The 14,197-nt window shown below is 37.3% G+C and overlaps 1 protein-coding gene across 1 annotated transcript in view; it reads left to right on the top strand.

The window, feature by feature from the left end:
• The first annotated feature begins 207 nt into the window (after positions 1 to 207).
• The window catches only part of ARHGEF33 (Rho guanine nucleotide exchange factor 33), a 43,151-nt gene continuing 29,161 nt past the window's right edge, over positions 208 to 14,197 (top strand). Inside the window, 7 exon segments of the mRNA XM_037528190.2 lie at positions 208 to 242; positions 1,521 to 1,631; positions 3,246 to 3,295; positions 10,796 to 10,960; positions 11,997 to 12,118; positions 13,013 to 13,155; positions 13,732 to 13,791. Of these exon segments, the coding sequence (XP_037384087.1) occupies positions 1,607 to 1,631; positions 3,246 to 3,295; positions 10,796 to 10,960; positions 11,997 to 12,118; positions 13,013 to 13,155; positions 13,732 to 13,791 (565 nt within the window). The 5' untranslated portion in view covers positions 208 to 242; positions 1,521 to 1,606.

Raw genomic sequence — 14,197 nt, 5'->3', positions numbered from 1 at the left:
AGGTCTTACATTCAAGTCATTAATCTATTTTGAATTAATTTTTGTATGCAGTGTGAGATAGTGTTCTAGTTTCAGTCTTTTGCTTATAACTGTCCAGTTTTTCCAACCACATGGGCTCATTTATAACTGTTGCTATAGATCAATGCTTTGTTATCCTAGTATATCTTCCTGCCCTGCCAACTTTTTCTTTTGTTTTACAGACCTCAACATGTGGAAGGAACATTTTTTTCTACTTTCTTGAGGTATCATTTATATAGGACAAAATTCAACCAATTTTAACTCATTTTGATGAGTTTTGACAAATGTACACACCTGTATAACTACACCACCTTAAAGTTCCTGACTCTTTTTCAAGTTAGATCCCCCAACTTTTGGCCCAAATTAGATATGTATTTCTTCTCTAGAATGATGTACAAAGTTTTAACTTGTGTTTTCTCAATCTTGGCTAATGTTAATATGCTTTGCTTGTTTCAAGCAAAATTTTTTAGTTGCAAACAACAGAAAACAACTCTGGCTGATATAAGCAGAAAAGGGATTTGTTGAGGGAAGTGGGCAACTCATGGCATTGCTGCAAGACAGGAGAACCAAGCTTGGGATTATGTGACCCGCAGCAATGCCCCAGTCATGTAGTATGGCTATTCCAGTAAGGAAAGCACCAACAGCAGTAGCATGAGCTTCCTAAGCTATGACCCCACAACCATTGCTGCTACTGCTGTATTAAGAATTCCTTTTATTTCTTAGAAAGTAGAAAGCATATCAAGTAATTGGCCTTAGGAAATTGACTTCCCATGTCAATTGGGGTGAGTGCATCTGGGTGGCATAGTCCATCATGTGTCTATCATGCCTTAGCAACAAGGAAGACCGGGAGACCAGGCACTTTTAGACTTTATGGTTGAAGGACTCTGGTGGAGACTTTTAAGGTGGGGGATTCCGCAATCATTGGAAAAAGTGAAAATTCTAGATGGCTAAAAAGAGGGCCAATGTCCACAACATTGACCATTTTGTTTGTTTGTTAGATTGTGGTCTGAGCTCATAGCTTCATATCTAACGATTATGACCCTCAGGCCACATTTGATAAGCATCTCCTGAGTGTAGAGAAATCTACTAGATGCTATAGTTGGGGACAAGGTCATCAAAGAAGTTACTGTTTAAGAAAATCAAAACAGGTATATTAGTCTTCATCCTTGCCCAAATGTTTTCTTTTTCAAATAATTTCCCTAAAATACCTATGCATAAGATCCTAAAAAAAACCTCATAAAATCAATCTACCTAAATTAATTAATTTGATCCAAAAAGACTGTACCATATTTAAAACTACAATGGCTTTAACAAATTAATTTCATATTTATTTGCAAAGCAAAGTTTTAAGATAATATTTACTCAGTATTTTCACTCTTCTGAAATTGTCAAAACCTCCAGTTGCCTCTCACAGCTGTGATCACTTCACATTTACAAATAATGTAAGTCTAGCTACTTGGCCAGTTTTACATGTTATTCCTCACTCTTATTTCAATTGACAGGTCCAGGGTAGAGGGGGTGGCCTAACCCAGGGACAATGAAGATGCAATGTTGAAGAATAAGCTGGAGGGGAAACGCAAAAGGCACCATGGAAAAGACCAAAACAAAGCAAGGTTAGACTTTTTTTCTGTTTTTCCTTAAAAGGACTGAAGATTAATAAACGTAGATTATAGTTTTATCTTTCCATGTCTCAAATAAGGTAATATGTTAATTTGACTGTTCTCACTCTCTTATCATCATGTAATGACCATGAAGAACACAGATTTGGTGTTAGGAAAACAGGAACGTATTTATATATGTATATATTCATTGATTCATATATATTATTCATATATACACACACACACTCTCATACATTTGATCTAAGCTGTTATCTTTTTTTTTTTTTTTTTTGTGGGACCCTCGATGGCGGCTGGGGAATGAACTGGAGCTGCAGAGGCTGTGGGCAGCCTTGCAGCCGAGAGCTCAACCGCTGCGCCTCTAGGGGAGGCCCAGCAGTTATCTTATTTTTCTTAGCAAAATCTTTACAACTGCTTCACAACAACCTGCTTGATGAAGCCAAGATGCACACTCAACTAATAGACAGTCACACCTTTTAGAACAGATTGGAAACATAAGAATGATCTCTTAATCTTCATCATATAGAATCAACCATAGAAAAGTAAGGTCTCTTGTCATTTCCAATTTACAGATGAGGAAACAGTCACAGGTTACAAACACAAAGTGTCTCTGTTACCAACTTCTGCCTCTTAGCATTCTACGAAGCTGTTGGGACACAGTATAAAATGGGCTAACTATCTTAACTCAAGTTTGTGTGGGGAGTTTTGGCACTCTCAAACCATCTGGATTGCAGAGGACTAGCCCTCTGTATGTTTAAGTTCCAGGCTGAAGTCAGGCATTGTTTAGAAACTATATATACTGGGGCTGATTCCTCTAAAGAAATGTCTGCAACCAGGACTTTTAGCGATAAACTATTTGATTCATACAATGTGATATAATAGAGATGTAACTAATGGATGAGTAATTAGCTTCACCTGCTACATGAGTCTTATCATCTTCACAATCAACCACGTGGTTCAAAGAAGTACATTTTCAGCCAAACCCTCACCCCATAGTTTATAAGTAGTTTTTGTAACCCACTACTTCCTTTATGTTGCCCAGTGTCTGATAGTCTCTAGGATTGACAACACTGTGTTTTCTTTGTGCCTGTACCCTTGCCAAAAACTCCCACTGACAGTTCTCATCTGTCTTGCCCAGGAGGACAGCTAGGTCCCCTTAACTGATCTGGGCAAGGATAGGAGGTCAGAGTTCAGGGGAAGTTAGGGACATTTTACTCAGGCCTCCTGATAACGATGGAATGACCACTGTAAACTTCAGTCACTCCCCCAAATATGAGGAAGACCTCCCTTATAGGGATCCCCCTCTGGGTGATCAATAATTATTAATCATTCAGCTTGGTCAAGAAACTTCCCCAACCATGAAACTTCCCCAACCATGGTTGAACATGGGTTTCTACTACAAGAGTTGTATCAGGTAGATGTGGTTAGGTCTTTTAAATGTGAATATAAAACTTCTTCCACAAGTTTATGTTTTGTTCTTTAATCATTGGTTTCTTATCACGCAGGAACATACTTTGGATCCTGTAAGTCCTCTGTTCCATCACGTGTTTGAAGAGGATAGGGACAAATGAGTTATTTTGATTGAACAAAGCTCTTTTTTCCCTACAGGAGAGAATGAACATATACCGATGAATAATCCTTCCACACAGATTTACCAGGTAAAGACAAATAGATTGTTTTGAATGCTGCCATGATGCTGACTCTCCTTTATATGCAAAATATTCTAGCACTCACAAATGTTTGCACATGTATCACTGTATTTGTTCCCTTGCCAAGAATGTGGGGCAGGTAGGTCGGAGAGCACCGTTAACAAAGTACTGTTGAGAAAACCTGTTATTGAAAAATTCATCCAGTTTATAAAATACAGCACCACCACTCCAACATCAACCATGTTTTCTTGTTGTTGCCACCATCATTATGGTCATAACACTGTTCAGTAGCCTTTCTCCATCAGAGAGAAGGATCTGTTTACTTTGTTCCCTATTTTAAAAAAAATATTTATTTTGTTTGTTTATGTATACAAGAGCTGGTGTGCAGACTAGAGTTGCAGGGGGAGGGTGGTAAAAGAATTCACCAGAGACAAAGTGGGGAGCAGAACAGGCAGATCTACTGAAATACACTGCTGAGGGGAGCAGAGGGCAAGACAGGAGAGGTCTGCTGAGCCATGTGGGTAGCTCCCTGGTTGGGGATTAAACTTGTGCTGCAGTGGTTGCTGATAGCTTCATAGTGTTGAGACTTAACCCCTTGCCCCACCAGGGAGCCCCCCCTCCATTTCCTATTTTAGCAGGAAGCACTAAGAATTGAAAGGGGATTCACATTGCAAATGCTGAAACAGAAAAAATGTAAGTAAGCCCCATTTAAGTGATGCTTTGGCTGGCTGATGGTGCTTATTTGAGTTCCGTCTTGCAATTGCAAATTTAAAGTAAATTCTGTCCTTAAAACATCATGGAAGTATATTCTGACATAATTTATAGTGTAAAAGCAGCTTGGGTTAGGGGGATCTATGCTTCTTTCTAGAGTCAAGGCAGTATCACCTGGAATACACAAGAAGAAAGAATTGACAGGTGAGGGTGTGGAGAAAGGATAATTTCAAAGCCACTCCTCAGGTTTTATGAGCTGGTAACTAGGAAAAAGGGTGGTTTTCTGAATAGTGACAGAGGAATCCAAGAGTATAGTTTGAGGGAAATGTTATTTAGATTTATTGAGTTTAAGTGACAGTGAAGTGAGCATAACCAGTTTTCAGAAATATCATGCAAGAATTCACTGCTGTGGGCCCAATGAGGGCACGCCAGCAAGGGTTACGGCAGAAGTTTTAATCATGTCACTTCCAGACCCAGGCCAGCAATGGGGCTTGGGGGTGGGTAGAGGAAACAGCCTCATTTCAATTTCTATGTGTGTTTTTGGAACAGTGACTGTGTACAAAGTCTACTGCATGACCTAATGTGAGACGAAACAGATATTCTCATTGATTTTTAAGGGTCCACAACCTGGAAAATGCATACAGTAAATAGTTCATACAAGGTAGTCTGTTGGAAGGACAACAGGGTCATTGATAAATTCTGTGGCATATGCACAAGGATCAGTTAAAATTGATCAAGGGTTGAACCATTCATTTACATGCAATCAAGCATCTGGTAAGTGGGGTAAGTGGGTATAGGGAAAGACCCACATCTGCCATGTGGGCACAGATGCCAGCTTGAGTAAAGGCCTGGAAGCAGAGTAAGTTCACTCAATGCTGATTTGATGTCTCACTTGTCCAAGACGTCCAAATGCTTTCCCTGCCATGTCTCCTCTGTTCACATCTGACCTGTGTATGGCATTTGAATGAGTGTATCTCTTTAAACTCAGGTATGATTTAAATCTATTATAGATGCTATGTAGGTCACTCCCTGAATGTTGGCTAAATATAGCTGCATTGGGGGTGGCCTCATTCTCTTACTGTATCACAAATCCAAGCACATCTTTTCACAGTGGATCAAATGAAGCAGTGAAAGCAAAGTTGGTCTATACGACCTCTGTGATGCCATGATTATATCCCCATCATTGTTTTATAACAAGACATCCTAATTCCTAAACTGTTTACTCCAAGCAACATTTAACCAAGAGAAGATAAAGAAGGAGAATAAAGAAGAAAATGAAGAGAAAGAAGGAAAGAGGGAGAGGCTAATCTTTACTAAAAAGGGAGAGTAAATTATGAAAATTGAAGCAAAACATGACATTTCTGACATTATTTATCCTTTTATATTTTTCTTGGATAGACTCCCATCCCTACCTGACATTATGGTGAAAATATTAATTTGTTTATTTAATTTTTTTATTGTCTGTCTCCTTCTCTAGAATGTAAGCTCTAAGAGCAGGGATTTAGTCCATTGTGCTCTCTGTTGTATTCTCAGCTTAAAGTGCAGTGCCTGAAATCTAATACATATTCAATAAATATTAGCTGAATGAATGAATCAGTGCTATCTCTGCAAGGTTTGTACATTGCTTTGAGTCGAGAGGTCTAATGCAGTAATTCAGTCTGGTGACAAACAGTGTTTGGAAAACCATCTGGTTTGTTGGGAGAAAAAGTGGAGATCCACACTTACCTAATGAAAATAAAGTCCATAGTGGCTTAAGGGGTTAAATATGAAAGGTCAGAGTACAGAAGTTTAAAATAAGTGTATATTTATTTTGTCTCTGTATGTATATACTTTTCTAAGTAAAAAAAAAAATACATGAAGAAATCACAAAGAAAAGACTAGAGAGATTATCCACATCATAATTTTAAAAAATCTTAATATAAAAATATTTCCAATAAACTTAGAGGCAAATGACAAAATCAGAAGTTATTACATAAAATATTAGAAAGATTTACTGCTATATAAATAACTCAAAGAAATCAATAAAAATGAAAATATCTGAGGCCTTCATAATATAGGCAAATAACATGAACAAACAAGTCTCCAAAATAAAATTATAAGTAGAAATACAAAGAAAAAATGATTAAAATAAAGGGTATTTTTTTACTATCAAATTAGCAAATTATAATATAATTAATAATATTTAACTCTGATAAATATATATTTGGTAGAACCTTTTAAGAAAATTATTAGTAAAAATGCAGTAAAAGTGTTAAAATGTTCACACCTCTCATTGGTTCATCAGCTTGACCTATTTGGTGAGAGTAAGATACAGTGACCCAGATCAGGCCACAGAAGTTAAGGTGAACAAGTGCTATCACCACCCAGTTCACTCAAGGTAAAATTACTGTCAGAACAGTTAAGTGTGGATACATCGACTACTCCTTAGCTCGGTGTATTGCCTTTTATTTAAACCTAAGACTATTCCCTTTTTCTCTCATCCTTTGTCCACAGTATATTGAGAGCCCCTATGAAAGACCACCACCCAATTTCTTTACCAAAGTCATATTGTGTTGCCTCACCCTCTGATTATTTCATTTTGCAGGTGGATTTTAAATTATAATTCTATTAACAGGAGGAGGGGGTCCCGCAATTAAGATATAGTAACTGCACAATTTAATCCTGTGACAATTTAATACTAATGATTATACTGAACTGTGCTTTTGGCTCACTTAGGAATGTAAATATTGCAGCTAGCTCCATTTATATTATTTATATTCCATATATTGTATCTAATTCCCATTCTTCTAAACACATTAACATAGGACTTTATACATCAGACCGTATGTTTCCAAGAACATACAACTATATTATAACTTTTCAAACCCTCTTGTCAAATGTATTTTGTATACTTATTAATTAATTGACTATATTACCTTCCTCCAATGAGTAGATTTCCATTTGGATTAAATATTACCTAGTTACTCTTTGAGTCACAATAATTTGATATTTAAGAATTTATTCTAAGAAACTAATCCAAAATATATACAAAGCTTTAAATAAAAGCATTGCCTGATAGTATATATCATATAATTTATTATTTATATTATTAAAAAATTAAAACAACAAGAATTTCCAACAAAATGAATGGGTAGGTAAACTAGCACATCCATAGAATGGAATATTATGTAGTCATTAAAAATAGACACTTAAAAGATTATTGAAGGCTATTAGAAAAGCTTTATAGGAATATTAGGCAAAAAAGGAAGGGGTAACAGAATCAACATGTATCTGTAGTGTGATTTCAATCATATAAATGTCTGTATTTGTATGCATAGAACAAAATAGAAGGAAATATGCCAAAACATTAATGACTATATTAAATTAATGAACACTGAGGTGATTCTTTTTTCTTCTTTATTTTTCTGTGTAATTAAACTAACTTAAGAGAATGAGATATGTGCCCAAAGGACCTCTAATTCAGAAACTATGGGAACCAGTCCTACAGCAATAGGTTTCATCATCCAAACTGCCGTGGAAAGCTTTCTAAGATTTTTAAGTCCTCTTTGATCCTCAGTCTATTTTACCATTGAGGAATGTTCTAACATCAGAGAAATAAACTCTGTTAGGCCTGTTTCTTCATAAGGTGAATTTGCTTCTGTAGTGCCATGTGAGAGTAACTTGAAGGGTCAATATTGGCAGAGAATTTAGAGAAAAGTATTTGGGGAATTTGTCATTGGCTGTTCAAGTTGATGACTTTGCAGTTTCTCAATGCAAGAGCCCACTCCCCTAAAATACCTCCTAGTAGCCATCTGACCTTGATAAGAAGACAGAAGGGCGATGTCTGTTAAAAAAACAAAACAAAAACAAAAACAAAAGCCAAAAAACCAAGTTGGAACCACCTGCATGACTTACGAAAATTTAATTTGAGGAATCTTTGGTGGAAAAAGTTAGAAGACATTGATTAAAACTCATCTTAAGAGTTAAGGAGTGAAGAAAGTATAGAAAATTGAGAAACAGAAATTAAGAGCAGGAACCAGGAAAAATTCGGGGTCCTCTCCCCCATTTCTTTGAGCCTAAGATGCCCTCTGTGGTGCCCTAGGCGTCCAAGTACAAGCCTTCCCTGAACCTGCCTCCGGTGGGAGCCCGCCTCCAGCGGCAGGACGGAGGGATCATAACCTCTCTAGATCAGCTTCATGAAAAAATCAACGAGATGAGCAACGTGTTCAACTCGCTGGAGAACAAGGTAGACATCCATTTCTAATTGTTGGGGTGGGCTGTGGGCTGTCAATAAGAAAGCTGAAGAGAGAGCAGAAAATAGATGCTAAGTCCATGTCTTGAGTGCTTTTAGTCACAGAGGAATGACTAGTCAGAAAACCAGGCTGTAGCAGCTGAAGGTGTTAAGAGCCTGGAGCATCTTAAAAGTGCCTTGGTGTCTCCCGGGTGTGAGATGCTTCCTGTGGCTGCCCACCCCAGCTCCCCACCCTCCCTGGCTGTTCCTGGGTTGTGAAGTTGTTTATAAAGCAGTAGTCTTACTTCAGCGGTGGGGGCCCAAGAAGCTCAAAGTGATATGGGGGAGGAAATGGACTCTTAGCTCAAAATGGTTTCAGAATTCCCAAAGTCTCCATACAACCTGGCAGCTGGCGGAAATTTCTGACAGCTCTTAAGTTTTTGAGAGCCGAGGAAAAGTCCTTTCCCTTAGGACCCTGCTGCTTCCTTTTGACTTGTGGGGAAAACTCCACATATCTGCCTGAGGGAGCAGTGATATGAAACCTATTTCTGTCAGAGAGTGGTTCCCTTTTTATTTTCAAGCAGGAAGTGTGTGTGAATGTCAGGGCACCTGCATGCCTGTCCTTCCTTCGATTGTAGAACTTGCATACGTTTTGCTTTGATATTATATAGATACTCATTTTGTTAATGTTGCTCACACAAAGACTAATTTACATACTAGGAACTAGCAGATTAAAAGCAGTTGATTTGGTGATTTAATCCTCCATGATGACTGAATTAGGATATGGACTGAAATTCATCTCAAAGATTAATTAGAATTTAAAATGATTGGAATGAAAGACAGATCACTCATGTTGTTTGCCAGCCTTCTAGCTCCAAACACTTGTCAGGTCCTGCCTTTTGCCTCAGAATGGTTTCTGTGGTTTCTCTTGTTTGCAACTACTCTCAGCCCTTGAAAGAAACCATTGCAAAGCACAGCCAACCACAAAACCTACATTTAAAAAAACGTGTTTTAGGAACTTAAGTCATTTCACAGTATCAAGCGCCATTATAAATTGGAACCATTTGGATAGCCAAGTTCCAAAAATATTTAGATTTACACATTGAAAGGAATTTTTTAAGGTAACTTGACTTTATTTCCATCTTTTAAAAATAAGAGTACTTGGTGGATACTTTTAATTCTAGAATGAACATTCTTAAAATTTCTGTTTTACAGAAAGATCTGGAATGAAGTGTTCCTCTATTTAGCAGAGTGTAAGATCTTAACTGTCAAGAAAGTAATGTTTTATCTTATTGTAATTATCTTGTGTCTGTTGAAAATGCTTTTTCACTAATTCAAGTGATATATAACTGAATTTTAGAAGTGCTCCATTTTCTCCACATTTCTGGTTTTGCTTAACTTTTTTTTAAGATTTGTTTATACAAGAACTGGGGTACAGTCAGAGGTCTGGGAGGGTGAGAGAATTCACCAGAGACAGAACAGGGAGCAGAACAGGCAGAACAGGCAGAAGGACCAAAGACATTGCTGAGGGGAGCAGCAGGAAAGGCAGTAGAGGTCTGCTGCGCCATGTGGGTTTCTCCCTGGCCTGCGTGGGATCGAACCCATGCTGCAGAGGCTGCAGACAGCTTCACAGTGTAGCACTCAATCCGCTGTGCCACCGGGGAGGCCCTGGTTTTGCTTAACTTTTGATTTGCCACTTAAAGGGGGAGAAACAAAAATTTCTTGAACACTGTCTATATATCACACGTGCTGTGGCGGGTGCTTTACCTGCGTTTATTCATTTAGTTCTCAAGAAATCCTGTGAAATAGATGTGAGAGTAGCTGTTTTATGAACAAAGACATTCACTACAAAAGAGGTTAACCCACTTGGCTAAGTTGTGAGTACTTGTGGGAGAGAGCTAGGATTTGTACCTTACCTGACTACTTAGTTGCCCCAAGGTTCACAGTGTGAGAGTTGACAGAAGTCCAGTGTGTGCTTCTACATGACCAATTGACAGCTGACGATGCCCCAGATCTCTGTCAACCGTGCTGAGCTCCTTCTGTGTCTTTCTTGTGGATGGAAGTATGTTGCCATTGGAAATGCCTTTATATAATTTAAAACTCCCTCTCAAAGAAATTCTTAGACATGCTTAACTGTCACTCTTTATCCTTTAATTTTATAAGGAAAAAACCCTGAATTTCTTTATCTTACAATAGCTGGGGAGAATATGACTCATCCTTTCTTCTTTCACAGAATTCACAAAGTTACTGGATCAAGATTATCTTGCATATGTTGCTTTTCAAGTAAATCTCATTTTAATCAAAGGTGTTAGAATAAATTGGAGCTTACATGAGCACTTGCGAACTTAATTAGTTGCTTGTTTTCTTATCACTATCAAGCTTCAGCATGTACTGTATAAAGAAGACCCTCTTTTCTTCACATGAATGAGGCCAAGTTTGTCTTAAGTTGTCCAATCTGCAGCCTACCAGTAACAGATCTGTAGGATTTCAAGAGCCTGGTTTCTCAAACCAAAGAAAAATTCAAGGGTCGATGGGCACCTTTCATTATAAACTATAGCAACTAAATTTACTCTTTGTGTATTATTTAGTTGCAGGCCCTAGCCTCTGAACTCAAAACTGGCTTTACAGAAGCAATGCAAGAACTGTCAAGGATTCAACATGGAGAATATGCTTTGGAAGAGAAGGTTAAGAGCTGTAAATGTTCCATGGAAGAAAAAGTTACTGAGATGAAGAATTCATTAAACTATTTCAAGGTGGGGTCATCTTCTATTTTCCTCTGAAGAGAGATTCTTGGTCTTAGTAAGAGAGAGGTGGACTCTTAAGTTTTTACATTAACAGTCAAATATATGAATTTCCTTCCTGGGCCATTCACTGGTTATTATGGAAAAATATCTATTTCTTTTTTTTTTTCTTGGATCTCAATGGAAGCAAAAATTTCATCTCTCATTCATTCATTCATTCATTTGCCAACTATGTGTTAAAAGTTTAGAGTGTATTACCAGTGAGAATGGCACATATTAAAAAACTAGCAACAACAAATGTTGGCGAGGTTGTGGAGAAAAAGGAACTCTCCTGCATTGCTGGTGGGAGTGCAAACTGGTCCAACCACTATGGAGAGCTGTGTGGAGATTTCTTGACCTACTAAACATAGAACTTCCATATGATCCAGCAATTTCACTCCTAGGTATTTACCCAAAGGACACAGAAACATTAATTCCAAAGGGCACCTGCATCCCTATGTTTATAGCAGCACTATTTACAATAGCTAAACTATGGAAACAACCCAAATGCCCAAAAATAGATGACCAGATCAAGAAGATGTGGTACATATACACAATGGAATATTACTCAGCAATCAAAAAGACAAATACATGCAGTTTGCAGCAACATGGATGGAGCTAGAAGGGATCATGCTCAGCGAAATAAGTCAGAAAGAAAAAGAAAAATACTGGATAGTCTCACTCATAGCAGGAATTTAGAAAACCTAAATAAGGGACCAGGAAAAAGATTGATTAATACAAAGTAAAAAATCAAAATCAGCAAGCAACTATAGACCAGAGACACACTACAGCAGGGAGGGAGGGAAAGGGAGAGGAAGGACTAGGGTCAAAATAAGGGGGGTAGGAATTGTATGGGGAATATAACCAAAATGAAAATGCATACATTGTGCAAAAATGAAAAATGATGTAAGAATTATATAAAATATTAATAAAAGTTTAGAGTATATTAGATGTTATATACCTTTACTGCATATGCCAGATTAAATATGTATTGATTCTTATTTTTTAGGAAGAACTGAGCAATGCCATGTCAATGATTCAGGCCATCACTTCCAAACAAGAAGAAATGCAACAGAAAATTGAACAACTTCAACAGGAGAAGCGAAGAGAATCTCGAAAAGTTAAAGCCAAGTGAGTGTCTTACAAAAAATTGGTCAAAGGCAAATCCAAATGCGTGGCTTGTGCAGAGGCACCAGAACACCTTCCCCACTATGGCCCATAGCTAGCTGGCCACTGGGCTCCACCTCAATATGTGATGGAGATTATAAAGCCATGAAAAGTGGTCATACTAAAAATGGATGATAAGCTATAATAAGAAGTGAAATGAAAATTATATAAAATGGCATGTATGATTTGATGTCAATTGTAACTATATAAAAAATAACAACTAGAAAAATGTGTTTTAAAATAGTGATGTGTTAAGACAGAGGGGCTACCAGTGATTTTTCCTTTTTGTTAAATTTTCCTTTTTTCTAAAATTTATCTAATGTTACTATTATTTTCCTTTTACCTTTGAAAATAAATTTATGTTAAACAATATCTCCCTCAGGTTGAATCAAGTAAAGTTTTACCACTAACCATTTTTATTGTTACATGTTTTTAAAATGATCAAATTTAAAATAGAGATATTCCAATACGATTTGTGTGACGGTGGAGGAAGAATCCTTGTTTTCATATGAGGACCTGCTACTTCTTGGTACCTCTGTGTTACTTTAAGGGTAAATCATACCAAGCAAATTTTCACCACTGCAAACTCTATAAAGTTTCTGATGACAGGAAAGTCAGTAACAGAAAAATAAGAATGTAGATATGACATGGTGGTTTGAGATTAAAATTTTCTTCTAGCTTTGGTGATGAATTAAGTTCAACCATATGAATTCCTAGTATTTGACCATTTTTAATTTACTAAGAAAAAAACTTTGTGTGGTTCAACCCAATAATTCAGAGAATTTCTTGGGTTGTTCTGACCTGAATCTCTTCCTAACCCATCAGGTATTAAGCCTTGTCTTTGTTTCCCTCCCCTAGGAAAACTCAAAAAGAAGAACACAGCTCCCAGGCTGGGCCTGCTCAAGCACAAGGAAGCCCTTTTCGTTCCATTAACATCCCTGAGCCTGTTCTTCCCAGTGAAGATTTTACAAACCTGTTGCCATCTCAAGCCTATGAAAAAGGTATACAGTTTACAAGTCATCCTGGATTAGCCAGCATTTCCCCCTTGATTCCTAGGGTTTAAGCAGTAACTAAGAGTGAGTTTAAGTCCTCTATTCTTACTAGAGGAAAATGGCACATTGCTCAGAATTTTTCCTTTTTTAAGTGGAATTTAGAAGGGTAGGGTATCTGAAAGACCATGTGAGTCTGCCCCATTTTAAAAGATTGTAAAAATGCTAATCTGGGTATTCTAAATTTCAAATGAATTGGAAAAAATTTGTGGCACAATAATGTTATAGAATCCCTAGGAGAAAACTGTTTAAAAAATTATTCACTCTAATAAATTAATTATAATCTATTAATTCTCTATTAATTTTCAATACCAATCTCTCTACATAGACATTTGAAAAGTATCTGTTTTCTCAGCATAGGTGAAGTTGTGTTTTCTGATTTTTTCCAACAAAGGTTGACAAATTTTTATGTAATTAACCCTAATAAACTGTAAAAATTGTGAGTCGATCCCCATTGCCTGGTTCTTTGTAGGCTCCAGCCCATGTTCCTGGAGTGAACATTGATTGAAAGCTTTCCTTTCTCTGCAGCCCCAGAGCCCAGATCTGTTCATGTAGGAGAGAGTAATGTGAAAGGAATGATGGGTCCTGGTAAGTGGCTCTTCTTATTTCTCTTTCTTTTAGCAATTCCACCTTCTCTGTTTCTGCTTCCTCAGCCCCAAACCAAGCATGAAAGAATTCAGGGAAGATAAAGCAGTATGGTTGCTATACTTCCAAGATGTGTGCATAGGGAGGTCAATGACTCCATTAAAGCCATAGACAGTGAAGGGGTGAGGAAGTTTAGGACAAAGCCAGTATTCTTGGTTCTTTCAGGCTCATTTCAATTTCCAATGAATTAACAATTGCTGAGAATTCACAGGTGTATGCAGCATGTCATAAATGTGCAATAGTCTACATATTTTATAAACTACTTAAAAGTTACTTACTGAATAGACCTTCAGAATTCTATACATTTTTCCATCTTCTCGTCCTTCCTCCTTCCTTTCTGCAAGCTACC

Source organism: Talpa occidentalis, unplaced genomic scaffold (assembly GCF_014898055.3).
Source record: "Talpa occidentalis isolate TD23 unplaced genomic scaffold, MPIMG_talOcc4v2.1 talOcc4.5, whole genome shotgun sequence".
NCBI classification, from domain to species: domain Eukaryota; kingdom Metazoa; phylum Chordata; class Mammalia; order Eulipotyphla; family Talpidae; genus Talpa; species Talpa occidentalis.
This window is presented reverse-complemented; position numbering and strand designations above follow the sequence as displayed.